The sequence below is a fragment of the Lepisosteus platostomus genome, chromosome 25, assembly GCF_059453375.1.
Source record: "Lepisosteus platostomus isolate fLepPlt1 chromosome 25, fLepPlt1.hap1, whole genome shotgun sequence".
Classification (NCBI taxonomy): Eukaryota; Metazoa; Chordata; class Actinopteri; order Semionotiformes; family Lepisosteidae; genus Lepisosteus; species Lepisosteus platostomus.
This window is the reverse complement of record NC_142635.1, coordinates 15,196,526-15,223,799: the sequence shown is the minus strand read 5'-3', so window position 1 is coordinate 15,223,799 and position 27,274 is coordinate 15,196,526. Positions and strand designations below refer to the sequence as shown.

Genomic DNA, 27,274 nt, shown 5'->3' with positions numbered 1-27,274 from the left:
ATGGGGTGTCCATCCTGCCCGCTTCTGACACCAATATAACGCTTATGGGGTCGTGCAGGACAAAGGACAAGCAGAGACGAAGTAGGCACACAAGCACCAGCTTTTATTCTCCTTTACAAGAGCACCAGCCACAGGATTTACACACACATTGTGAACCAACAGAACACGTACTCAGGTTTAGGGTGGTCACTCTTTAACAGACACTGCACACTGATTTATAGGGCACTAAGCTTCAGAGAACACTTACCCTCAGCACCTAGGTGCACTTCCTGTTCACCACCGGGCGAGGGCGCTACAGTATTCAGGAGGTAGACCTGCAAGTTCATATAGAGTCCCTGTTTAAAAGCATTGCCGTTTTGTTTTCAGGCAACCTTTCAAATTGCAGAGCTGCTGCTTTACCTTCAGGGGTACTGCAGTGCAGTTGTTAAGGACCTGGACTTCTAAAGCTATGTTTGCGACAGGTCAGGCAAGTTGTTTTTCATGTGAACAAGTACTCACCCATAGTGTGTATGTCTTAATATGTGTGTATGTTTTAAGTCAGTTTGGACAGGGAATTAATTTACCGCATTTTAAACTTGAAATTCTGAAGCAAATCGCTTGCAATTGGAACATATGCTTTATAAAAATATTGTTTTTGGTCCCAAAGGATTCTGTTTTGTTATAGGCTCAATCAGGCAGAGACCCTGTCTTTGCCTTTCATTTTAAAGAAGAGACTGGTGAGACATTTGAAATATCCCAAAGCTGTCAAAGCTGCTCACAGTATTGTTACAGGTAGCAGAGAAGTTATTATTTGTCACTGAGCGTTGGAATCTATTATTTTCTTGTAATAAGCTAATGTTAAGCAAAATGCCTATAAGAACAAACAACGTTTTATTTTAAAGGGTTGACCATTTTACGGCTTTAGTGTCTGGATTCTCTTTTCCGCTTTCAAAGTATTCCAGCTGAAAGTCTTCTGTCTTCAGGACTGCCTTCAAGATGTTCTTTATCTGTGTTGAAAGAGAATGCACACTTGTGAGTCAATCACTGTAATAACCAAATTAACGCTTGCTGTGGAGCGTTTCAGTGTTGTGTAAGATTTACAGCTGCATACGGTATACGGGTTTATAGATTTTTGCAGTTGTTGTCTGGACTGCGATGCTTACTGTACGTAATTTCTCATCCAAATCAAATACGAATCATAATGTCCTCGAATTAGTATGGTGCACCTTTTAGAAAATGGTTATGTTTTCTTAACACTTACCTCTTGCACAATGGCTTTAACAATGTTGTGGGTGTTTGGCTCAGTGGTACAATTTGTGGTGACATCAAATGTCAGGTAAAGCACTAGGGAGTCTGTGGAAAAAACATGTAAATGCAAATCCTTCTTATTTGGCAGTAGCTACATTTGTAATGAGTCCAGCAATGTGTGTCTATAAATACCAGTGTACTGTTTCATAACATACTAATTTATTTGATTGACACTTTTTCAAAATGACTTACATTTGCTCCAGCTGTGTATTTTACTGGAACACTGTGGGTGTAGTACTGTGCTCAGTGGTAAACAGCAGGGTCTCACCTTTCAGTCATGAGTCCAGCACCCTCAACACTCCTGTCTACAACTGTACTGTGAGAAAGCTGGAGTAAGGGCAGTGACTTCTCAAGGAGAACTGAATGACAGGATACCCTCAACTTTCTCCGCACAGCACAAGAAAGCTGCGTGTTTTGGTTTCTTTTGTGAACTTTTGATGTGATAAACCACCTGTCAGTGTTAAATGGCGAGACTGTGACAAGAAGCAGAGAGCCGATCTTTGCTCTTTCAGTGGTTGTAGAAGGCATCACTTCTGAGGGACGCTGACAGGACTGGGGGCTATGCTACTCACTGTCTGGTTCTGATTTGCTTGGCACGGGATTCTCTGTGATCCCAGGCGCTATGGGCAGAAACCCTGTCCAGTTGTGCAGACCTGCAAGGGAAAAGTAAAGATCAGATCAGGAGAGGAAACTCAAGGCTGGGGAGAAGTATATGTATAGTAAAAATATCTTCACTCCCCCGTTTAAACCTTCTGGATGAGAGGGGAAAACATCCACCAGCACCAGCCGCAAAAAATCACTCAAGTGGTCATCTAAGTGAAAATCGATCTTAGTGTTGGTGAAACACTAAATGTTACAGGTAATAGGTTTATTCCAAACCTATTAATAAACCTAGTACTTGTTCCTTTGCAGCCTACGCATGCTGATGCAGCTACCCACCTGAACTACTATGTTACAGGTAGTCATGATAGGGTAATGGATTAGCACTGCTGTTTCACAGTTTTTGGGACCTGGGTTTGAGACTGGGGGCACCCTCTGTGTGGAGTTTGCACGTTCTCCTGTGGCTGCATGGTTTCCTCTAACAGTCTAACAACATATTGGCTAGGTTAACTGGCACCTCTAGATTGTCCCCTGCATGTGTGCATCTCCTGTGACACACTGACGTCCCATCTGGGGTGCAGTCCAGCCCTGTGTCCTGTGACACACTGACGTCCCATCTGGGGTGCAGTCCAGCCCTGTGTCCTGTGCCTTTCCAGTAAGGCCCCAGTTCTCCACCACCAGCCAAGGATAAAAAGCAGCTGCTGAAAAGAGATGTTATACTTACTGATCGCCTCCATTTCCGGGGTAAGAAATCCCAGCTTCAAAACATAGGAAAACAGGGATGCTGGGGAAGACAGAGAGAGAGAATGAGATGAATCCTCAGGGAGGATGATGAAGGAGAGCAGAGGAAGGATTCGTGCTCTAGTCATCTGGGAAGGACGCAGTTAAATTTCTCAGGGAGCAACATGTATTCCCAGTCCAGCAGATGTAGATTATTGCTGGACATGACCCCCTCGTTATGAGCTGTCTCAGGTTCCTAAATTTTACAGCAAGCAGTCTCCTTCCTCTCTACAGGCAACATACTACACACACAAAAAACTCCCTAGCTCGTATTCCTACATGTATGAAGTGCTCCCAGCTACATTCTTTTTCTGCTCTGTCAAGTTGGTTTCTTAAAGAAATGCTATTTCACTTGAAGCGATGTCATTAGCTATTCGTCAGGAGTCATTATTTGTTTATGGGTATTACTGTATGTCTCCATAGCATCCCCCCTATACTTAACTCCAGCAAGAGGTCCAGAAGCCCCTTTAACTGGACCCTCTTTGCTCAGCTGAAAGATGTTGCCTCTTTATACAAATGAAGAAAGAATGATGGGCAGCACTGTGAAAGAGAGGGTTTCTCCTTTAGCTCTGCTTTATTTTCTTCGGACTGTGGGAGGAAACAGGGAGAACATGCAAACTCCACACCTAAGGAGACGTAGGAATCATTTTCTTCCTGTCTTGAAAATAGCAGGAGAACGATCCCACAGGGAGAGAAGGAGAGTCCTGATGGGGCCGGAAACAATCCAGTTGGAATGAATTACCAGTCCCCTTGGATTTTCTCATGCAAAACTCCTCATGTAAGGCAGTACAGCCTCTTAAAACACAGGAAGGACAAACAAACGACTTCAAACAAAGCAGGACCTCTCCATCTCCCAGCCTTGAAGCACAATTTCTTCACAGCCAGCTAACTTGGCGTCAAGCCCCATGGGTGACTGACCATGCTTTGCAGTCTTGTTCAAAAGGCTTTGTGGTTTCCGCAGCATCCCCGGCGATCAGCCCTTCTAACACGGCACTATATCATAGTGCGATAAACCAAAATAATAACAAGGTCCCACAAAAAAGTATGGAAAAGCAAGGTAGCTATAAGGTTTAAGCCACTGATTCCCAATCCTCGTCCTGGTGATCTAAACACCTGTTGTTTTATGTTCCAGCCGAGCCCTCGGTGCCACAATTCATTGACTTGATCATAATAAGATTGAACTGTTAACTCCCACCTCTTAAACAAGGTGTAGCTTTAATTATTGTATTATGTAAGTGAAATAAAATCCCAAACTTGTGACTTGAAACAACATGCAAATATTCAATTGCAGCAACTTCTAAGATCAAGTAAGGCTTCAGCTATCTAATGAAGGTGGGCTGGAATGCCAACCTGGTGTGAGTCACCTGGACCAGGATTGGGAACCACTGATTTAATAATAATAATAACAACAACAACATCACTTTATTAAGTAAGCTTCAGTATTTTCCAAAGCTTTAAAAAGTGGAAAAAATCTAAACTTTCCAGCAGGTGGAGCCAAAGTCAACAGAACTCCCTTGAATCAATCGTTCATATTCATCCTCCCATTTTCAGCACCCTCTTCATCCTAAGATGTTGCAGTGAGCCAAAGCCTAGCCCTGCAATGTATTTGGACTGTGGGAGGAGACAGGGAGAACATGCAGACTCCACAAAGAAGGAGACACAGGAACCCATAGCTGTAATGCTACCCACTATGCCACCATGTTTAATTAAAACAAAAAATGGTCACATTGATATTGTCCATCTGCTTCTATACGTATGAGCATCATATTTCTTATCCCAGAATATCTACACTTGTATATGTCCATTGCTGAGGAATGCAAAGTAGATTGTAAATTAAGAAATTAACACAGTCATTAAGACAGTTTCCTTTCGGGACAGAGCACTGGAAATTCACTGCAGCTGGTGCATAACCAGTCAAAGAAAATCCCCTCTTGGTTGACGGAAACATGTATTTTACATGTTATTGGTATTGTCTCATCGGAAAATACAGGCAAGCAAATCTGTTAATTTTCAGCAATAATCTGCACTTTAATCAATGCATCAACGCTGCTGTCAGTTCTTACATATACAGATTTTACAGTATAACAATTTTACCATCCATTCTTTATAAACTATTTAACATAACTGCACTTCAGCACAACAATTTTGACGTATTGAAAGTGGCAGATCTGTACTTCATTATACTGAAATAATGGGAATATTATTATTTGAGTTCCAGCAGTCTACAATAGGAAACTTTCAGGGGTGCAGATGTACCTCCTGCAGCACCAAGTGCTTATTATAGAGGGCAAAGCAATTTCTCATGAGCACAAATCCCATGTAGGTGTTTTGATGATCGCCAGGATAGAAAAGGTGAATTGTACTCACTCAACAAAGGCACCAGTATCTTCATTTTGGAAAAGGTCAAAATTCTCTCTGGGTGGAACTAGAAAAAAGGCAGCTGTAATAACTGTTTAAAATCCAGATAACAGACAAAGCTCTCATTGGTCTCTTGGAAAAGGTGTTTCTTGGAAAGTGCTGTTCATAAACAGATCGGAGAAGCGGTACTTATTAAAGAGTGAAATAACCTACCCAGGAGCTAAAAACTAAACAAGTCATAGACATAAATACTGTTTTACAAGCATGAGACCTCCTCCCATTTGTAACTTTTACTAACAAATGTTCGCAAGATTACCAGATCCAAATCACAAAAAAACAATATTAACAATATTAAAAAACAGTAATTTCTTTCTTTATTGTAGAGCACTAAAATTTCTTTTATTTTCTATAGACACAGACTCAAGTATAGACAGACAGCTACTACACATTAACACTTGCACAGACACATAATTGTCCTACCTGCAGGGAGATAATACTGATTGCTCTTCCTATGCTTCCCAGGTGTCTGTGATTGGAAGTGAGTGTCTATAACACTCAGTCTATAAGTGGCTATACAGGAGACCAGACTCCTCCTGCAGCTTAGGAAAAAGTCATCTATTGACTAAGAGATTGACAGGTAAGTTCATTGTTGGAATTGGCTGAAAAGCTTGTATGCAAAGTATTTTTATGACATAGCTCTTGAGAACATGGGTATTAGCTAACCTAATTCAGGACTGGCTGTGCAGTGAAACAAAACCTTACTGGCTAACTGTTTTCATCCTTCTCACTCCGATGAAGGAGGACCTTTGTAGCACAATTCATAGAATTCAAGGGCAGTAACATCAGCATGATCTTCCCCAGGGCAACTGCAAATTCACCAATGAGCTGCCTTGATAAGGGTGTCAAGGACAGCGCCCAGCTAGTCCACATCAATAAATCAACAAGGGTGAATAAATGAGGGACCTGTTTAGAATGGGAAAATACAAAACACTGGCAAAGCAAGACTAAGGTTAATTTGTGATGCTACTTTATAACTGATGCAAGGGAACTGGGTGCCCACACAACATGCTTTGCCAAAGGTCTGTTGAAAAAACTACGCCCAGCTGGTAATATAATACTCATTTCAGGTGTAAGTGCAGACAAACGAGCATTAGATGCAGTGGGATACCACACAGAGAAAAATGAGAGATTAGCATGCAGATCCTGTAGATCAGGGAACTTGAGCCTGAGCATGCTCTAACACCACAGGGGAGAAGTGCTTCATGAGTCTTAGTGAGCCCCAGACACCAGACAATCCAAATGCAGCAAAAGAGTTCGATCAGAAAGTCGGCATAAATGCATGTGGAGAGTGAAATAATATTGGCCTTTATTTTGCTTTTCGAAAAATCAAGGCTTTTTTGTTTCCACAATGATTTCTTTGTTCTTTAAACAACATCTAGATTAAAAACCCATAGAAATTAGCTAATTACATTTCATTCCCAAATTATATTCTGGCTACAGAGGAGTAGGTTAGTTTGATTAAATGAAAATGCATACAATGTAAATTTATATATAAATATATACATACATTATAAGTATAAAGGATATGACTTCAAAAAGTTTCATAGGGTTCCCTTGTGGTATATATGTTCACAACAATATAGACAACTAAAATAGTATTTCTTTATATTACTCTTTAAATGGTTTCCATTTCAATCAAAACCTTTTTAATTGGAAAAATGGAACTGAAATTATGTGGTAATACATTCTATTAAAATGCCAATGTAAGACACTCTTTAAAAACTCATTAACCAATTAGTGTAAATTGGTTCTTCCTGTCCAAGAGGAAAAGCAACAGTGTGCTCAAATGATCATCTTATTGGTATTATCAAAGATAAAATATGATTACTCCCCAGTCACGATTGAAAGAAACAGAAAGCATTTTCTAGCTCATGAGCATGCTGACTATAATCTGTTTCAGCTCAGTTTTACACCTTTTATCTAAGCAGACCAGGAAGTACTGTTTAATGTGTTGTTAAAAAAATTAGAGATGTATAGCAGCTAAGCTATGTTTTCTGACACCAATTTCAATATTGCTATAACCCAACACTGTATACCGGTATTTTCACAGTTTTGTTTAGAAATAGAGGGATGTGGGGAGATTCAAAACGGAATAGTGGATGAATGCATTTTAAAATGTCAGCCGTCTTAGTGTACAGTTTAGGTGAAACAGACAATAATGTGCATCCAGCTCATGTACCCAGATATCCAAGTTACAGGGCAGTTCTTGTTCAGTTCTGGAAAGGCAGTTCATGATGCTTTACAAATCCAGACTACAGTGGAACTGTAACTGACATATGTCTTATTTTGCATTAACATCAAATCAAATACAACACACAAAGAAAAATAAGCAGTGTTTGGAACTCTCTGAGAGGCAGCATTGTTCTGATCAGATTAGGCCAGGCCTAAATAGAATCCAAGTCTTCATTTTAAGCCTCTGTGGTTTCATTTGTTTTGATGTACAACGCCCTGAGGAGATGGGCCAGACTGTCATGAAAGAGAGCTCAGACTCACTCTGTCTTTTCTGTTCACAGTTTGCAATATAATCTGCCACTATGGATTCGTACACCTATATTCTCTCTCGGAGTGATGTCACATTCACAGCACTATATCTTTTTAATATATACTGATATATTAATATATTTAATATATAAGGTTTCAATATGCATGTAGCATGTATTACATATACTCTAAATTAATATCCTTGATCTTAGTCAGCTCTGTCATCAAGGACATCAGCAGTTTGTCTCAGCCTTTAAATCAACGTAAAGGGACAGAAAAATGGGGAAAGGCCTGTTTTTAGATAGATATTGATCCCGTGAGGGAAATTGCAGAAATCGCAGATTCTATTTACTCACTTGAAAGACGCATGCACGAAAAAAAGTCATTTCTATCAAGGAAGCCACATGCTATCGGTAAACTGAAAAGCCAGTGGAGACAAAGCCTTTTTTAAAATGAAAATATCTCTTAGCCCTGGGTAAAGATACATGTGCTTTTCCTGTATATTCCGAATAAGACAGTTAAAGGAAAGTTTTTGATGAGATGCATTGCAGAAAGTGGCCTCTCTAAAGATTTTTGTCTTTTGTTTTGTCAAACCAAAACAGCAAATCGACAAAACCTATAGTACATATCATGGCGAAGGAAAATGAATCAGCTGTTCAGTCCCCACCCTGCTAAACTGCTTAAATGCTTGCATGAATCCTCACAGTTCTTCACGTTCTGTAAAGATCTACAGTCTCATAGATCCAGGCAATTACAATCCTTGGGGGGAGAAATGTTAGGTCCAGACTAACGCTGGAGAAAGAAGACAATATCTGGAACTTTAACTCTACTGTACATCTACAGGTAGGCTGGACAGGAGGAGTTGGATACTGATGCAATGGGACAGTCCAAGGAGCTTGAATGAATGACCAGAGATCAGACCCACATGGTCCTTCTGATGAAGGGCAGGAAGGGTCAGTACTTGGGAGCAAGAGCCCGATTCTCTAAAGAGCCCAGTCCAGAATCCAGAATCCAGAGCAAAGCTGGGAGGCCAGGAGGACTCAGTAATTGTAGGGGGCATGTGAGCAGTAGAATCTGACTGTGTAGCGGCCTTCCTGACCTGGTACACAAAACGCCAAACCGAAAAAAATATATACAGTATACACACACACATACAGATTCATAAAAAACAAGAATGTCTTTCTTCCGAGCCAGCGAAACGGCACGAGGTGGGTGGCAGGTCAGAGGTTGGAGGTCGGAGGTCGGAGGCCGGCTCTAAGTGTGGCTCTCTGGCAGGGGGGTGGCCTCCTCCTGCTCGTGCATCACCTGCACCCCCCCGGCGGGGGAGCGCACCCCACGGCCCGAGCTGCGGGCGTGGGGGGGCGTGCGCACGGGCGAGCGGGGGTACCGGCGGGCCGTGCGCGCGGGCGGGTCTGGGGAGCGGGACGAGGGGGGGGGGGTGCAGGAGTAGCTGGGGGGGCTGCCGGACTCCGACGGGATGCGGGAACTGGGAGGGGACTCGTCCTCGGTGTCTGGCGAGTCCTGCAATGAAACAGACACCTCTGGTCACTGTCATGTGAGAAATCCGACTTAGATGGAGTGGTTATACTGTACTTCCAAGGACAGGTGTATCAGATACAAGGGTTTCTACTGCTTAGCAAATGACGACTATGTTATAGCAAATTTAAATATTGCGATAATGGGCTTATTTAATCAGCTACAGGATTTATTTTCAGCTCTCAAGCTATCAAGAGTAATTTCCTATCACCTATCATGTCATTACATAATTTAAAGGCATTGATGCAGCTATACAGTACATCCCTTTTAAAACCAAGATGCACAGCATGCGTCTCTTCAAACATGCAGATGTAATGCGTTGAAAAACAACAATATATTTAAAATATATCATTTCACTAATGACAAGAGATTTGGCTGTTATCTCTGTGCTGAATCAAGAGGGTTCAGGACATGTAAATGCACATGCAAATGTCTCAAGCAATGTCACGCTAGTCTACTGTATGACAGTAAGTCGCCAGTCACGACCTGCTGTGAAACGCTCTACACAAGCCTTCGAATGCTGGCCAGGTTTGTCTCGCTCGAGCCCGAGGTCTGAGCTGTTCTGTGTTGCCTGCTGAGTGTTGATTTGCTCTGTTGAATTTTCCTGACTTTATCAGACAAGAAGGGCTCAGCAACATCACCATGTTGTTGAGCCACCCTGTGCCTTCAGAAATATCACCCTGTGACTCACAGCCCACTGAAGCTCAGCAGGTGTGAGCCTGGTCAGTACCTGGATGGGAGACTCCTGGGAAAGCTAAGGCTGCTGCTGGAAGTGGTGTTAGTGGGGCCAGTAGGGAGGGCTCACCCTGCGGTCTGTGTGGGTCCTAATGCCCCAGTATAGTGAAGGGAACACTATGCTGTAAAAAGGCACCGTCCCTCGGATCCGACGTAAAACCGAGGTCCTGTTTCAATGTCCTGACCAAACTGGTTTCATCACTCTGTTCTTCTCCTCTCTGATAGCTGGTGTGTGGTGAGCACAGTGTCGCATCACCCAGGTGGGACTACACATTGGCGGAGGAGGGGTCCCCATTACCTGTAAAGCACCTTGAGTGGAGTGTCCAGAAAAGCACTATATATGTGTGAGGACTATTCATTATTGCCAGTGGTGGGCATGCAGCTGCAGACAAGATTCAGCCAAACCTGATTGCTGCCAACATTTGAGCAGGCTGAGCTGGGATGAAAGGCACAACACAATGAACATGGATCAGCAGTAAGGATGCGATTAGAAGACTGATGGACCCCACACTGTTTTACAAACCCTACCTGAGGCACTGGCATGTCAATGCACTTCCTGGGGGGGTCTGGTCTCTGTAAGCACCAAACAGCAGGATTAGGGTGTCATCCACTGCTGCAGCACTGCTATCTCACCTTTCGTTTTCAGGAGAGGTGAAAGAGTTTTACACACCATGGCTCTGAGGCTTGGGGGTGGAGGGGCTCGTTTTTGCAACTCCAAAGGGAAAAGTGAAAACGTGTTCAGGTGTGTTGGTCAGGCTAGAAAAATATCACTTTGCTTAGACAATAAATGCAATACGTATGCCTGTATATCTAATCTTTTGACTTCTGGTTTCTTTTCGCACAGTTAAGAGAAATCCTTTTTTTGAAGCAAAAAATGAAACCCTCACCCTTTCTTTCAGGATGTACAAGGCCACTGGATTCTTGCGCTCATGTTCAGGTTTCGGGACAGAGTCCGCTGGAGAAATGAAAAGGCAGAGTCAAAGTCTTTCTGTCTTCCAAGTTCTCTCCCACCAGCATCAGTGTTGCTCTAGTCATCCACAATATAACCCCGTTATCGCAGCACCAGCTGGTTTCTTATTGATGATTTTTATTCTGTGGGTGCCTACTCGCACAAGAAGAGGAGAAAGGACATCGCTCACTGATCTGAAAATTTCGCTTTCGTCGAAACGTGTTAAAGAAATAACACGCACAGGTGTGAGACTACAATATAATCACTGAGGCCTGCTTTCGCTTGTGTACAGTAGCTGCTAACAGACACCGAAGAAGGAAAAAGCAATCAAAAGAAAATCAATTGATACTAAAAAATCAATTTTAACTTTGTTAAATTTAATAGAGTTTTTCACATTTGCTGTTAACCAAATACCACAGAATGTGAGGTTTATGGCTCTTCTGGGAGGCAATAAGCTGTCATCTACCTGAAAAAACCCTGAAACAGAAGTTGTTTTAAGATATTTTGAAGAACATCAGAAAGGCCATGAAACAAAGGAGGCCATTGGATTCATCGAGCCCAATCAGTTCATTGGGCAACTACTAACAGTTGTTAGTAGCTCATTAATTTGAGCGTGTCTTGCTCCATACTCCCACACCTCTCTGTGCAAAGCTCTGCCTCCCACAACCCCTATTGTCCATTATTCCCCTTGCCAGAGAGCGCAGTGAAGATGCTTGAGCTCCCAGGTTCTTGAGCGGTGCCCCCTTGTCTCAGGGTGGCTGGGTCTTGTGAGATTTCAAGCCTGTAATGAAGTGAGTGAGGCGCTCTGGGCTGTGTGCTGTCCCTCAGCACTGCTTACCATCGTGTTTGGCATCATTCTGTTCCATAAACTCCGAGGATCCCTGCTTGTCCGTCTGCTGCTTGTCCCTGGAACGCCACAAAAGAAAGGCCAAAAGATGTCAGAACACCCGCCTCCTGGCACGATTCAGAAGTGCTGTCATCATATGAAACACCAGTTAATAAATGTATTGTGAAATAACTGTAATGTAAAAATGTATTTTCATTAATGTAGAGTAATAACACAATTTTACACTGGTATATAAACAGTGCCAAATAATTCTTACCTAATACATACATTTTATTTGTAACATTGGTGACAAATTTGGCTTTATTTTTTGGGAAAGTGGGGCCTGATTTTCAGGATATGAGGGAATGGTGCTCATACAGTCAGTCAGTGATTTAGGGGAATTATGAATTACTAGTGTAATTGTCTTTACGGACCCAGGTTTCCAACCAATTAAATTTCACATTGTTTCCATTCGTTGGAGGATTTATTTTCTTACGGTGGAAGCTGGCCCTAATAGGTTTGCTCCTAATTGAGCACAGCTCCATGAAAAATGTATAGGGCTGCATCACGTAAGAGAGCAGTAAGTGCAGCTGAGTGCTCTGAAACCAGGGCAGGATCAAGCAGGACCACGGTGGATAGGCAAATTAGATGTAAGATGCAAACACGATAAAACCCTGTAGCAATTAAAAACACTCTACAGGAAATCACTGAAAGCATTCTCCAGTGATCTGTAGAGGAACAATTTCCCTCCTCCTTGGTGGGAGAAATGAGCAGTAGGTGAATGCCAACTGTCCACTGTCCCTCACTGGCATAGAACCTCAAACTGCAAATGTGAGAGTAAACAAGAGCGAGACAAGAGCAGGCCTTACTTTTTGGATGGCTTCCAACAGGCGCACACGGTTACCAGGGTGATGAGGAGGAAAATGCCCCCGGTGGAGAGGATGATATAGAGTGAGCTGCGTCCTGCGGGGAAACAGGGGGCGGTCAGGCCGGGCTGCACTGCCACCGGAGACTCCCAGGGTGCTCCACTCACACCAGACTACGCCGTCAATGGCGGGGTTTTTTTTAATGGAACCAGATCACACCTGCCTTCTTTCTTTTCTAAAACGCTGGGGCTCCGGGAAATGCGTCGTAGTAGCACCGAACAAACGACATAAAAATAAAATTCACCGGGGAACAATGTGTGCGTGGGGCGTCGAGACTCTGCGAAGCGGCGTGCTGTCAGGCCCCTGGCTGTCAGCGCAAGAGGACACAATGGCACCCAGCAGAGTTCACACACAGCAGGCCATCATCACACGGCACCCCGCAGCATCAGCGCAGCCTGTGGAGGAGCTGCATCCCCTCGGCTTCAGTCTGGTGGTTGACTTGCAGCTCTTCATAAACCTCTGAGCTGCGTATCAACCTTGGCCATCACTATGGTGTTTTAGGCCCAGCCCATTTGAATTGGTGCTCGTTCCGATTTTTACAGCTCGTTGACTCATTTGCATTTTGTACATCTGCCGTGCACTGCGAGCATACAGCGGCGATGCACAGAGCTCTCAGATCGTGCTCAGCACAGGTGGGCGCCACGCGAGATAAAGTGACAGATGTAAAATCACAGCCTGATTTTGTTTCACAAGAGCCGCTGCTTTCGTGCAGAATTTGGATTGATCTGTGATGTCGTGTATTTAGTTGGAACCACATTTCCGTGAGCTAAATAGCATTCAACTGTTCTGTGAGCTGGAAAAGGGGGAATTCCAGGGGCTTGAGTTCATGTCCTTGGACAAATAAAAGGCTAGCTGCACATGAGCAATTAGTCCTGTCCTTAGCTAAAAATACAGCATAATTAAGATGAGGCACCAATTAAGTTTAAAGAATGGAAGGCTCAGAGCTTCCTTATATAACAGCTATGGAGCCTTATGCCTTGCTGGTACTAAATGTTTGTGTTCTGAAGGTGAATGGAGCAGGAAAGAGGCCCATCCGCACCCAAGCCTAGATTCTTTCAGCTTTGGTAGAGTGCCATGGAGGAAGAAAATAAATAAAGACATCAAATCCTTTGTGGCCGGAGCAGCTCTTTTTAGTATTCCACAGATTGTTTGCTGAATTGCTTCCTCTTCCATTCCCCAAAGCAGTTTTATTGCACAGTGGAGTCAGCCTACCAGAAGCCCTCTCCGAGCCCCGTGTGCTGGATGGGAATTGATAGCTTCTTCATTGTGCAGTGGATTTCAGTCCTGCAGGCTGATAGAAGTGGCCTGAAGTCACGAGGTGTCACTGCTATTGTAGCCTGTTGGCTGGGGTATAATGCAGCCCTTGTCTCCCTGGTTCAGGAAGTGCAGTGCAGTGTGCAAAGAAGTGAAAGAGGGCGTCACTTCTAAGGCGTCCACTTCTCCCTTCAAAGCAACACAGCCGAAAGCCTTTCTCTCTTGCCTAGAGGGGTCCACTCAGGGGGCTCACAGGCTCCTGGTGGCTTCTGAGACCCTCAGTCCGGATTAGCTCTCAGTGGCTTTTATCTTACAGATACACGCATTTCCCTTCTCTGCCTGTTATCTCAGAGCGGGAATCGCTGCCTAGATGTCAGCCCTGATTTCAGCCACTTTCACTCACCGTGAAATCAGAAGCCAATCTAGAATAGACAGGTTTCTCTCACCCTGGTGATAGTAAGCAAATAAAATGCAGCCAGGCCTGAGCCTTCTTAAGCAGGTGTCTTGGTCTGCTTCCCAAGGTAACTTGGATGTAGCAACAGGCTAATTTAGTGAATCTTGCACAAGTCTGTGAATTCTCTTGTAGGCTGCTACTGTTAAACACTTTTAAAATCACTCAACCCTATTCAATCTCCAAATAGAGGCAATAATGTTGGACCCTTCTGAAAACATTGTGTGTTTATACAGAATACAACATGTTACAACAAATGGAATTACGGGACAGTTTAGGAGGATTGTTGCCTTAGCAATCCCAGGGCAACTACTGTGTGGTGTTTTGTAAATGCTCCAACAGTGGACTGTTGACACATCCCAGAAGTATTCATCCTGTGATAATACAATCTTACCACAAGGTTCACCTGGTTTCACAGGGTTCACCTTGGTTTTTTACTTAAAGTGCTGGTGTGCCTCCCCTGCAGAATTACACAGAAGAGCTGTCATTGTCAGGACACGTACATAACCTGGGACAGGTTTCCTCTGTAGAGTGCTTGGTACCAGCATTTATTTTACAGTGTCGTTCATCGCGGGATCACGGGACATTTAAGAATATTCTGCTCACATTTGTTTGCTGTAGTAATTTGCAGAAAGAACTGTGGCACCCGTGTAAAACTGCAGGGTATCTACAGCAGGGGTTCCCAATCCTTTCAGTGCAGCCGAGCTCTTGACTTCAATGAGTCCTCCACTGAGCTGACAAGCTGCTTGGCTGCAACCTACTGTATGCAAGTTGTTTGTTTTTATTCGGCCCAAAGGCTGGAGATTTTAAGCTGCTTAAGAAACGTGTTAGTTAGAAGGAGACCGTGTTGAGGAACTGAAAACAATGGAAGAGTTCAAATGGAGCTTATTGTTAGGTCCACGAAGTGCTAGGTTTGGGATGCCCTGCTCTGTAGTACAGATCCTCTGCAGCTTCCTGCCATGTGCCATGATCACCCCCGCAGTAGCTCCAGTGCACCAAGCTCTCTATGTATACCTATAGCAAGTGTCCCTACTCACTGTAGACGGTCAGCTTGACGGGCAGGCTCTTCATGCTGCTGATGGGGTTCTCCACCGTGCAGCTGTAGACGTCATCGTCCGACATCAGCACGCGGGCGATGGTCAGGACCTTCTGGTCGGGCGACAGCTGAAGGCGCGAGTCGTTGGCCAGGGGCTTTCCGCCCTTCTGCCAGCTGTAGACGACCTTGGTGCCGTTCTCGTGCGAGCAGTTGAGTGTGAAGAGCTCGCTGAGCTCCAGGACCGTCGACGCCACCATGTGGATGGAGGGTTTGGAGACGGGGACTGCGGGCACAGACGACAGGCGGTTCAGACCTTTGCGCTGTGGTGCACAACGCATGCCGCTAATTCTAACTGGGCAGAAGGCCCAGATCTTTACCCAAACTAAGAAGAAAACACAAAATCAAATTATTTTTGGTCTTCTCCTGCTTATCTGTATTGCCTGTGCTCTGTGTGATCTGTTTTCTGTGCCTAGACTAGGCTAGTCTTTAGTTACTATTGCACTTGTGAAATTCTGCACTTTTGAACATCACCCTGAACACCAGTGTGCACGACAGATTGCCACAATCGTTATGAAGCTTTCAGATCTTCAAACCCATCTGCTGGTCTGCAGACGGACCCATAGGGATACACTTAGCTTCTCAAACTGCATAAGGGCAGTGCACAAATTTCAGTTGCTCACTTCCTTCTTTTATTGGCCTGGCTGCTGGCCTTACTTCCTTCCTGTATTGTCTCAGATGGGAAGTGTGCATTGCAGGCAGGTACAAGAAATAACACAAAACATAACACACTAAACACAACATGAACAAACAAGAGACATGCATGCATAGGATGAGACAGGCTGGCAGCTTAAGTAATTTTTACAATTTAGAAAAAAACTGAAAGTAGGTCATCGGTGTGTGTGAGATGGATGGATACATCAGATGAACGCGGGATGAAAAAATAAGGTAAAATATATACTGATGGAAAAAAGAAATGCAACATCTTCTGGAATGAGAATACTATAGTTATAGTTTATGTACTTTCACAAAAAGTTGTCAATTTGTTTTAAGCCCTCTGACCAGCAATACAGCTTGTGCAGTGAGGCATTGCAACTTGCCAATCACATGAAAGCTCGTTAGGTGCACTTTTACCCAACGAGGTCCAGGTGGAACAATGCCTGATCAGGTCACCTTTATAAAGGTCTTAATTCAAATTAGGTCACTGCAAGAAAAAGGCCACACTTAGTCAGTTTTCTGTGCATTCCATAATGCCTTGAATGTCACCAGAAGCAAGGGAGAGGGCCACTGGCATGCTGCAGGCAGGCCTGTCATGCGCCAGCATTGCCAGACACTATGGAGTGAGCTGCTCCACTGTGTCCTGACTGCAGAGAAGGTTTCAGCAGACCGGTGGGACAGATGACCGTCCAAGATCCGGTCGCCCTCGAGTGACCACACCAGAGCAGGACTGACACATCGGACTGGTCCATCTGAGAGATCGTTTCAGATCTGCCCCCCGTACTGCTGCTGAAACTGCCAGCAGACACAATGCCCACATCAGTGACAGGACAGTGAGGCTCCATGCTGCTGGCCTTAGAGCAAGGCGACCTGTCAGAGGCCCTCTGCTCACACCTCCTAGACGTCACACCCGACTGGCTTGGGCCAGACAGAGGCTGCGATGGACTCATCAGCAGTGGCATCAGGTCCTCTTCACAGATGAGTCACTCTTCAGCCTGTTCCATGCAGGTGGGAGGGCCAGAGTGTGGAGGAGGAGGTGTTGCGTTTCTTTTTTGCATCAGTATACAATCACTAGTCGAAATTAAGCAGGTTAGCATCTGTGGAAATAAAGGATAACTATTACTATGTTCTATTACACCTAAATCCAGGTAGTCTAAATCAATATCCTGGTGGAATGGGCTCAGATTCACTGTGTGAGGGGTTTGCTATAACAGTCAATGACTATATTGGCCTTCTGCATTCTAGACAGTGAAGCAGGAAAGTGCAAGAGAGATGGCTAACATGAGACTACTAATTGAAGATGAGCAAAAGAGAAAGTCAGTCAAATTTCAGGACAAAAGTTAAATTTCCAGTAGATGTTTCCAGGAGCCTTAAAAAAGCCTTCCCGATGTATGAGTAATCTCTTTCTTTCCCTTTTTCATACTTCCATTCATTGGGAGCCTCGGATGATTTCTAAAAATAAAAGTACATGTGTTTCATAAGCTTCTGCAAAAGGCCAACAGAAGCCAGGCTAGGCATCTGAAAGCACCCAACCTGGAGCCCTGCCCTCTCCTGCGGCCTTGTGCAAGAGCCACAGAGCTTGTAGCTGGAGACTGGCTGTCACTCGGTTCGGGCGGCTGATTGCGTGGTGCCATTTTACAGTGGCCCAGAGAGATGTGCATCCTTTTAGGCCTATAAACCATCTGGAACTGGGCTGTAGAATGTGAAAGGGCACGCAATCTCAGATCCAGAGGGACATCAGGTATTTAGGCCCTGGAGTTTGAAGTTTCTGTGAAAAATGTGCTTGTTATTTGTAGTAGTTTCCAGTAGTGCTATTCCATTGTAAAAGCACAGTGAAAAAGAACACGGCAAGATCTACATGGTAGTGTGTCAGGGAGAGGGAGAAGGAGAGGTTGAGGGAGAGGGAGAAGAAGGAGAAGGTGGGAATGAATTCAGAAACACTTTCTCAGATCTCAGAACCCCCAGCAGTGCCCGCTGAGCCTGTGCCAAGTGTCTTACCGTCCACCGTGAGGTTGATGTGGTGCTCCCCCGTGAAGGTGTCGTCGGTGATGGAGACCTCCACCTCGTAGGTGCCCTCGTCGGAGAGCTGCAGGTTGTGCAGCAGCAGGGTGCCGTTCTCGAAGACGTGGATGCGGTCCCGGTACTCGGACCGCAGGTTCCCGATGATCTCGGTGCCGATGGACTGCACTACCGTCACTGGCTTGTCCCTCTTCAGCTGCCACTTGATGACGGGCTGGTCAGAGCTGGTGCTGGTGTAGCGCACCGAGAGCAGAGCCACGCCGCCCAACGTGCCCCGGATCAGAGAGCCCTGGCTCGTGATGTTCACCCCCTTCACCGCACCTGGGCCGGTCCGGAGAGCAGAGACGAGCCCGTCAGGCCACCCCTGCAACTTCTCAAGCTCCAGAACCACCAGGGCCGGCCCAGGGCCCCGAGGCCACCAGGGGTCCCCTCAACGTGCAACACGATATATTGAAATAAAAATGCCCTATAGTGGCTCTTTCTGTTGCTGCTGTTGATCTTCCTAATGGAAGCCCAGTCCAAAACAGGACCAATCATAATCGAGCACATAATGTGTCTGTCGTGCAGAAAACAAGAGAATGATAAACGATCTCCAACCAGAAGTACTGTAAGCCTAATGTAGTCATTGTAATAATACACTATAATACACAATACACATTTCCCACAACTGGCTAAAAATCGGCGCTGCCCGGCCAGGCAGAATCGTGAAAGCGAACGTACAGTACAAACGACTCTTCTGTGAATTTGAGTGGTGTTGAGTGTATGATGATTATATGTAATCGGCATTATAACGCATTGTTTTCCCTGCGGTTTCTCCTGACATTCATTAAATGGGGGTGGTGTGAACCCATCCTGTAGCCCTTCGGATTGCAGGCGCTCTCCCAGTCCAGCGACAGGAGCGGAGAGCAGCTTTTCAGAGCTCAGAGGGAATTAGAATTTACCGAAATTTGTCAAAAATGCAGGCAAATTGATTTCGAGAAAGTTTTTTATTTTAAAAAATTCCCATCTGCTCAGCCTTACTGATCACACATCCCTGGTTACTGAGTGCACTTGTTTTTTTTCCTTACTTAATTTTATATTTCTGCAATTCCTTTCTGCAAAGTTTCTGTGCGGTACTTTTTATGTTCTGATTTGCTCAAATTTAGAAGTAACAGAGATCCTGTTTCTCATGATTTGTTGTTATTAATGCTCCCTTTTATTGCTTTCAATGTTAAAATATGTTATCGTTTTACCACTTTGTAAAATGGGTGCCTTGTATTCTTGTTATGTGTTATTCTAATTAATAAAACTTTTCTTGGTATAGAATTTTATTTTTTTGTTCTACATAGTAAAATAAGGTTGTGATGGGAGCTAATAATAGTAGTGTGTGTGCAAATCGTGATCTGAGGGGACCCCTTTCCACGGTCTTGTCTAGAGCCCCCAAAAAAACCAGGGCAGGTCCTGAGTATGGCACGTGCTCTAATCCCATTTCGAGTGCTCTTCCCCTTTTGATCCCAAAATCAACATCCATCTGATCCCTTTCTCTCACTACAGTTAGTAGAATTAAAAACTTGCAATGCTTTACAAAAGCATGAGTTCTGGAGCAGCAAAGCCCGAAAATCAGTAGAGAGTAACTGAGTAACCAAATTTAATTTAATCATTTAAGCAGGTTTGCATTTAGGTTAGATAGATGAAGCCAGACCTGCCTTGCACGCCTAGATGGAAGGGAACAGTTAACGAGAGGAAACTCCCATGCAAGCTCCACACAGACAGGTGAAATGAGTCCTAGACACTGGGACTCACCACGGCACGGTGCACTGCAATGTCATTTGCACACCCTGAGGTACAGTCCCACAGATACCTACGGAGCGGGCACGTGCTGATCAGGACAGATTATTGTTAGGTGCGCTGCTAGCCAGTCTTTGACTTTTACCAATGTGTTTATTATCAGAGTTCTATCAGAGTTTTTATTAGTGGTGCTCCCCCTTTCTCATTTTGCTGCAGGGCGTAAAGTAAATGCATTGGGTTCACCTTGTTAAGATATTCTAGGCTTGGGTCAAGTCCCCTCCTTCTCCAGACTGAGGAGATCCCGTTCCTTTAGATCAGGGGTTCCCAACCGGTTGTTTGCGGACCCCTAGGGGTTCGTGAGATGGAAATGTCAATGTCAAATTAAATAGCTCTATTAATGAATAACATTGTAGTTATAAGAATAAGAAAAACAAAAGTCGTAATATTAATATTTTACAAAGCGAAAAGAAGCACGTTAAGTGGATTACTTAAGCATTTATCCACATTTATGGAAAGGTTTGATTTAGTTAAAACCTCAAGGGGGTACTTGAGGCAAATCATTTGGGTTGAAGGGGTTCAGCTGACAAAAAAGGTTGGGGACCCCTGCTTTAGATTATCTGCGCAGGTCAGAAGATCAGAAAATCAGCAAGCAATAACAACAGCTACTGGGGTGTCCAGCATAAAGCAAACATTAGTCATTCAGGGCTTGCAGGAATATGCTGCACAGTGCCCAAGGGGGGTAGTGTCACACGAGGGTCTGCAGATTCTCCTGATCTTGACTGAATCACTCAGGGCCTGCACTGCTTGCGTCCCCGGGACTCTCACACAATCAATGAGGCGGTGAAGTGTACTTTTTTAAGGGAATAAGCAGGAAAAGCAGATTAGTGTCCTAGAAGAGACACTCTCCACATTCCAACACTCCTGATTGGCCGCCGGCCCTTGTCTCCAGTTGTGGAGTGGGCCACTGGCACCCTCGCGTGTATGGCAGGGCTGGTTTGATGGCAGCGAGTTTGTGTGGCACAGCGGGCATCGCTACAGCGCCGCGGCAACAGTTTGCAGAGTGCGACGGGGTTGCCAGGCTGCGGGAACAAAGGCCGGGATTGTTGGACTGATTTCCTCTCTGGCAGCCCGAGAAAAGGCCCCTCAGAGAAAGACAATGTTGGCCATTGGAAAGCCCGAGATGCAGGAGCCCAGCGATTTTGCTAATCGCAGCGCAAGACAATGACACAACAGAATGCTACATTTCCAGCCTCTGGGCCTGGGCCGTGCGTAGCGGTGAACACCACCACCCCCCCCCAGTTCCTGTCTCTCCCTGCCCCACCCTCCTTTCTTCACGGCTGCCTCGAGGTCCACCTGAAGGTGGCTGCCGTCGCTAGGGCCTCTGGACAGAGACTGAAGCTGGGCCTTTGCTGACCAAGCCTCCCCCAGCAGGAAGACTCCTGTCACTGCCTGTGCCTGGCTGCTGAGACCGTTGAGGGCGTGGAGGAGTGTGCCCACAGCTGGGTGCTCCTGCCTGGCACCCGGGCAGTGCGGACGTGCACATGCCCGGCACCCGGGAGGGAGAGGAGCCTGCTGGAAGGCGGTCTCACCCGCCCCATCTCAGGTTGGGCAGAATGACAGCACCTTACTGTATATAATCACCAGAAGAACCGTGAGCCGCGGGTGCAGAAAATGACCACCAGGCGGGCATCAGATCCCGAACAGCTTACAAATGAAAGGGAACTTTATTGTGCAAGTTGTACTGGGCTGAAGCTTTTATGCAAAGTGGCCTACATTTTCACCCGTTTCTACAGCTGAGTATTTTTACTGGAGCCATGTGGGTGGACTATCTCGCTCATGGGTACAACTGCAGTGTGTCACACGAGGTTCGAAGCCACAACCTTCCCATAGCAGCTTATTAACTCTGTTGGGCCCATGAGCAAGACCCTTAACCCCATCTGCTCCTGGGGTGCCATATACTGTAAATGGCTGACCATTCACTTTGAACTTCGCTTCTCTTCTCTCCCTGTGTGTGTGTCTCATGGAGAGCAAGTTGGGGTATGCAAAAAGACAAATTCCTAAGGCAAGGAAATGTATATGACCAATAAAGTGATCTTATCTAAACCCCAGAATTACTCATCCCCTGCAGAGTAAACAGGGAAGGAAGAACAAATGTAGCAGGAGAGTCACACCAGCAGATAAAACCATATTCATGTTCTCCTTGTTCCAGCTCACCTGGGGTTGACATTGCAGCAGACCTACTCCTAATCCAGACAGGAGGATGAATCCTTTGATGTCTGCTCTACTGGGCGGCTGAGACATGCACCACAGGGTGTCTTTACATTGTATGGGACTTTTATGAAGTGTCAGTTGGAGGAGATAGTGTCCTTTTTTTCTGTCTGAATTCCATTTTATCTGAGTGGCATCTACAGGTTGAGGAGAAGGGGGCCCCACTCAGTTAGCATACCTAATTAACATGGATAGCATGTCTTCAGAGGCAGAATGATAACAGGGGTAAGTGGTGTTCTGCCTGGCTGAAACATTCATTCTCCCCCCAGAATCAAATCCAAGGACCTAGAGCTGGTAGCCAGCATTACTAACTACCATATCACCATGCTGCCTAGAAAACCATCCATCTTTTATCAGGAAGCTGCTAATTCCTGGTAAGCAACTAGGGTGCAAGTTGTATTTCTGGGACAAACGTATTTGGGCAGCACATCACTCGGATAAGTCGACAATGACACAGAACATGCAAACTCCACAGAGAAAGTGCCCCAGTCTGGAATCAAACCCAAAACCCGAGAACAAGCTGGGCTAACCTCCACGCCAAACCAGTGTTGCACTTTGTAAAACCACGTTCAGGTGCATATTCTACAGTGTGCTTGTACTGAACCATTTGGTTTTTAATTGCACTTTTTGTGCATGTTCATAACGGCCTGCACCCCACTCCAACCCCGTGTGGGCAATCTGGACAAGCTCCTACATCCCCAGGACTTCCCAGCTAAGATTAAGAACAGTTTATGAGTTTTACAGCTATATTCGGGGGGCCTTACATAAAATAATCGCCTCATTTAATCAAAGAAGCTTCACAGTTTCACAGGAAATTGTTTTTCTCATTGTTACAACAGAGGCTACCAGGGGATTGTACTGCTTGATAGCCAGCTGTCGAATTCTATTTTCTCCAGAGCTTTCAAATCTGATGGACGTGAAACAGGGAGCGTCTGTGGAACACATGTACTGAGAGTTAGCAACACTCATGCTCATATTAAACCTGCTGAGGTCTGGGCTCCCTGCTACAAAAAGGCCATTGTGGTACCGAGGAGAGGAACTACAAGACCAGGCCCTTCAGGGCATGACTTGCAGAAGCACAGTAGGTTAAAAGAATCAAGTTTATTCCTCTAAAGGCAAAAGCAGCCTGACAGGAATGTAATCCTGGCTAAAGTGCTGTCATCCTACAGGCAGTAGGGCTGTGAATACAATAAGGCCTCTGACCGACAGAGAAAAGCCTGTTATCTAATTTTCCCTGTATTTTAACAAAATAAGTTACTCACACATTAAATACAGTGCCTGATTTTCTTTTCTAATAACATGAAGCAAGATGAAATTCATGAGCCAACAGTGTGTTCTGATCAAATTACATAGTGTATCAACAAGGGAGCCTACATCAATGTCTGTCATTACTGTCACTGTTTGATACCTTTCTTAAACATTTGTTCTGGCCACTGTTGCAATGGAGCTGCTTCTTAAGAGCTTTCCAAAATGATTATTTAATGGATATTATTATTTCAAAACACCAATAGTAGTTTTATTCATGAGAAGGGTATTGCCGCGTCTGGGCCTGAGGTGTTAATTAAAAAAAACTAAACTTAATTTGAAGCCAAAATCCTTGTGGAAACTGCAAATTCGTCTTTGAAGCTGGGGGACATGCTGGCATGAACAGGCCCTTTGATAAAGCCCTCTGCGTTAAAAAAAAATTAATCACATGAAAAACAGATGTTGAGCTACAGGACAAATTAGCAGCAGAGGCTTAATATCATATAATTATAAATATATATGTTTTAAGTTACAAGAAAATAATTAAAGAAATATTTTCATTCACTTTGCCACATGGATTTAGCTCGGATCACTTAACTTGTTCTTCAGTAAGCCGCTGAAGTAAACTGTTTTGGCCTTCCACCTGTTTAAAATCCACACTTATTTTGAATACGTAAGGCTGAGATTCCCTCACTAACACTGGTTTAGGACGCAGGGAATAGAGAATTTAGGGCAATATTCTCTCTGTTTTGACGCCTGTGTGTTTTCTAACAGTAAAAAAAAAAAACGTTGGCCGCTCCCGTCTCGATGTGTCGTGAATTTGTGGGTAGCAGATCGTGTGTTGGGATGTGCTGAATTAACGTCTTTTTAAAAAATGAATACGGCGCATTTCAATGTTTTGTTCCAACAGGGCTCCCTCAAAGAATGAAAAACTCTCCTAGTTCCAAAAGAGCCTGTCAGGCCGCAAGTGTTACTTTGCCACAAGAAAAGCCCAGAAAAAAAGAACCTCTAAGCAAATAAAACAGTGATCAGCGATGAAAAACCTTCCCACGGTTCACATATTGCGTCATCTATCCTGTGCAAAACCTTTCTAATTCAGCGACTACCTCAAAAAACCCAAAAGGATGCTTTCTCTAAAAAAAACCCAACCTATCCTTAAATTATTGCATTTCTTCGATTTCTTGGAACCCCTTGTCAATTCATATTTTACATTTTATTAGATTTTATTTGAAGGCTATAAGAAAACCTCAAGACGCCTCACACCCCAAAGAAAAAGTTAAGATTTGGCTGCGTCTAATCACCTACATACCCAGAGAAATGTGCGTGCCCTCTCTTTTCCTCCCACCCCTGAATGCTGTACCAGGGAAAACATTCCCTGACTTGACAATTCCCACAGTCTCAGGAAAAAACAAACCAAGCAAAAGAAGAAAGTTTCAGAGGATTTCCTTACCGGACTGCGAAAAGGCAAGAAAGCACAGGATCCGCAAAACTGCAGAAGCAGCCAAAACTCCTGAGGAAGCCCCACTTTCTGCCTTCATCTTGGGTTTAGCGCTGGGTTTCTCTCCCAGACAATTAGCATGATTTGTCCACTCTGGGCACGTCCCGGAGAACTGCTCGGAGCTGTGATCGCAAGCCTTGAGCTCTGCCAAGAAAGCCCTGCACACACAGGACTTGTGTATGACGGGCCTGCGAGTTTGCGAGTCTGTGTGTGTGCGCACTGCAAAGCCTCTGGCGAGCACAGTGGGTCAGCCTCTCTCTTCACACCGCTACCCCCCTCCTGCACTGCCAGGAGATGGCAGGATTGGAAATTCTTCCATTGCGTTGCTTTTATTTTTCTGTCCTTCCTAAAATATGCCATCTCAAACCCTTGTCGGCCATTTGTTACGGTTTTTGCCACCTTCACTTTGTGCTGCTGCGATTCTTTAAAGCCTCACTGCAAGTTATAAATGGCAATTCGGAAAGGCAACAATGTCAATGTTTTCTGAAACATAATAACTTGCGTGGCTCTGAGCTGGTACATGAATTGTGATTTGCTGACTGAAAAGTCAACTTAATTTCTGGTTGGTTGTTTTGTATGGCACTGCCAGGCACACAGGAGCAGGAAGGACTACAGAGTGATGGGTGTCCTACAGTCTGGTGGCCTATCCAGGTGCTCTTACTAGTAATCTCATGATTCCAGTACTATTTCAGGATGTTTCTCAGTCCTGTCCTGGCACTGGGAGTTTAGCGAGTCCAAACTAACTGAGCTGAGCTGTATGTTCTCTAATACAGGCAGACACCCGTGTCAATGCAAGCAAGCATTTGTGCTCAGCTGTTTGAATCCAAAGGGCCTGAAAAGGTTAACTCGATTAGTGTTCCACCTACCATACATAAATCCACTCTATTTTTGCTACTGCGGTGCCCTGGCTCTGTGGCTCAGGATCTGCGCCTGTGGCTAGAAGGTTGCCGGTTCAAAACCCGGGGCCGGCAGAGAAATCCTACTCCATTGGGCCCCTGAGCAAGGCCCTTAACCCCAACTGCTCCAGGGGTGCCTTATAAATGGCTGACCCTGTGCTCTGACCCCAGGCTTCTCTCTCCCTGTCTGTGTGTCTAATGGAAAGCAAGTTGGGGTATGTGAAAAGACAAATTCCTAATGCAAAAAATTGAATATGGCCAATAAAGTGAGCTTCTTCTTAAAAAGAATATGTATTTTATATAGCATGTCTAAAAGCAATGTCAGGGCCCACTGCCATCAAACCAGCCCTGGGATACATGTTAGGGTGCCAGTGGCTCACTCCACGACTGAAACTAACCCCCTTTAGGCACTGTGCAGCATATTCCTGCAAGCACTGAATGACTAATGTCTGCTTTATGTTGGAAACTCCAGTAGCTGTTGTTATTGCTTGCTGATTTACTGATCTTCTGACCTGCGCAGATAATCTAAAGGAACTGGATCTCCTCAGTCTTGAGCAGTCTTGACACAAGTCTAGAATATCTTATCAAGGTGAACCCAATGGATTAATAATTTATAAAGTGCCTAAGTTTATCTCAAGGATACACCTGTAGTTTATCAGTCTCCTTTTAACAGACTGATGAAATCCTTTTGGAAATAAAACAACCAAAACAAAAACTTAACTCCTTTTTGGAGTCCTAAGCACACTACTGGAAATGAGGCAGGACTAGATCCTAACATCAAAACAGCTGAACAACACCAACTGTTTGAATATACAGTAAACCTTTAAAGTATGTGCCTTGTGTCCCCCAATGAGACACTCCTGCTCTGTTCTACTCATTGTATATAACAGATGTGTCTAATTACCGCTGCCTACAGCTGCTGTCAATCTCCATATGACTGAGTGTCTACTCTTGATTACCATGGGAGCCATATAGCTGCTCCCCATTGAGGGCTCCCAGGGACAGTCCAGTGAGTGTAAAAATAGATCAAACTGATTGATTAATATCAGTTTCTAAGAAATATGTCCTGTTTAACAAAGTCTAGCCTTCACTGTTTCTACATGTCGGCTTATCAATCAAAAAGTCTTTATGTTCCGCAATGTTCTTGGTAAGGTGTTGCCAGCTAGCAATCGACAGATCTATGGAAAACCGTAAGGCTACAGATGAGAAAAGGCCATTCGGCCTATGTAAGCCATTTCTCTTTTTATTTGTAGCTAATTCTTCCCAGGATCTCATCCAACTCACTCTTTCTTGACAGAAGCCAGGGTATCAGCTTCCATGGCAAAGCTGTGCACCTTGATCCATACTCCTACAACTCTTTGGGTAAGGAAGTGCCTGCTGTTCTTAAATGCACTACCCAGTGGCAGAACCAGGGTTTTATATTTGGGCTGGCAGAGGCATTGCAGAAACACCAATTGGGGGAGGCATTTTAAAACAATATTCTTCTCTGCACCCCTCTTGACACTGGCCAGCAGAGCGGTTTGGTGCAGAGAGCCACAGTGGACACAATACTGAACCACATCTTTCAAGAGCTTTTTAAATAGAGTAA

General features: G+C 44.7%; 1 protein-coding gene across 5 annotated transcripts; it reads right to left on the bottom strand.

The window, feature by feature from the left end:
* Positions 1-78: 78 nt before the first annotated feature.
* Positions 79-25,020, bottom strand: LOC148641206 (hepatic and glial cell adhesion molecule-like). Of its 5 annotated transcripts, XM_088619651.1 has the most exons (13): positions 24,743-25,020; positions 17,992-18,333; positions 15,281-15,562; positions 12,482-12,575; positions 11,625-11,692; positions 10,725-10,792; positions 10,366-10,410; positions 5,506-9,087; positions 5,035-5,092; positions 2,612-2,671; positions 1,860-1,940; positions 1,241-1,332; positions 79-986 (listed from the first exon to the last, which is right to left on the bottom strand). In XM_088619651.1, the coding sequence occupies exons 1-8, from the start codon at positions 24,828-24,830 to the stop codon at positions 8,821-8,823; spliced, it is 1,254 nt and encodes a 417-aa protein (XP_088475777.1). In that variant the 5' UTR covers positions 24,831-25,020; the 3' UTR covers positions 79-986; positions 1,241-1,332; positions 1,860-1,940; positions 2,612-2,671; positions 5,035-5,092; positions 5,506-8,820. The 5 variants fall into 5 exon arrangements, with proteins under 5 accessions (XP_088475777.1, XP_088475773.1, XP_088475774.1 ...); XM_088619647.1 differs by having other exon boundaries at positions 3,294-9,087; positions 24,743-24,966; XM_088619648.1 differs by lacking the exon at positions 1,241-1,332 and having other exon boundaries at positions 24,743-24,966.
* Positions 25,021-27,274: the final 2,254 nt, after the last annotated feature.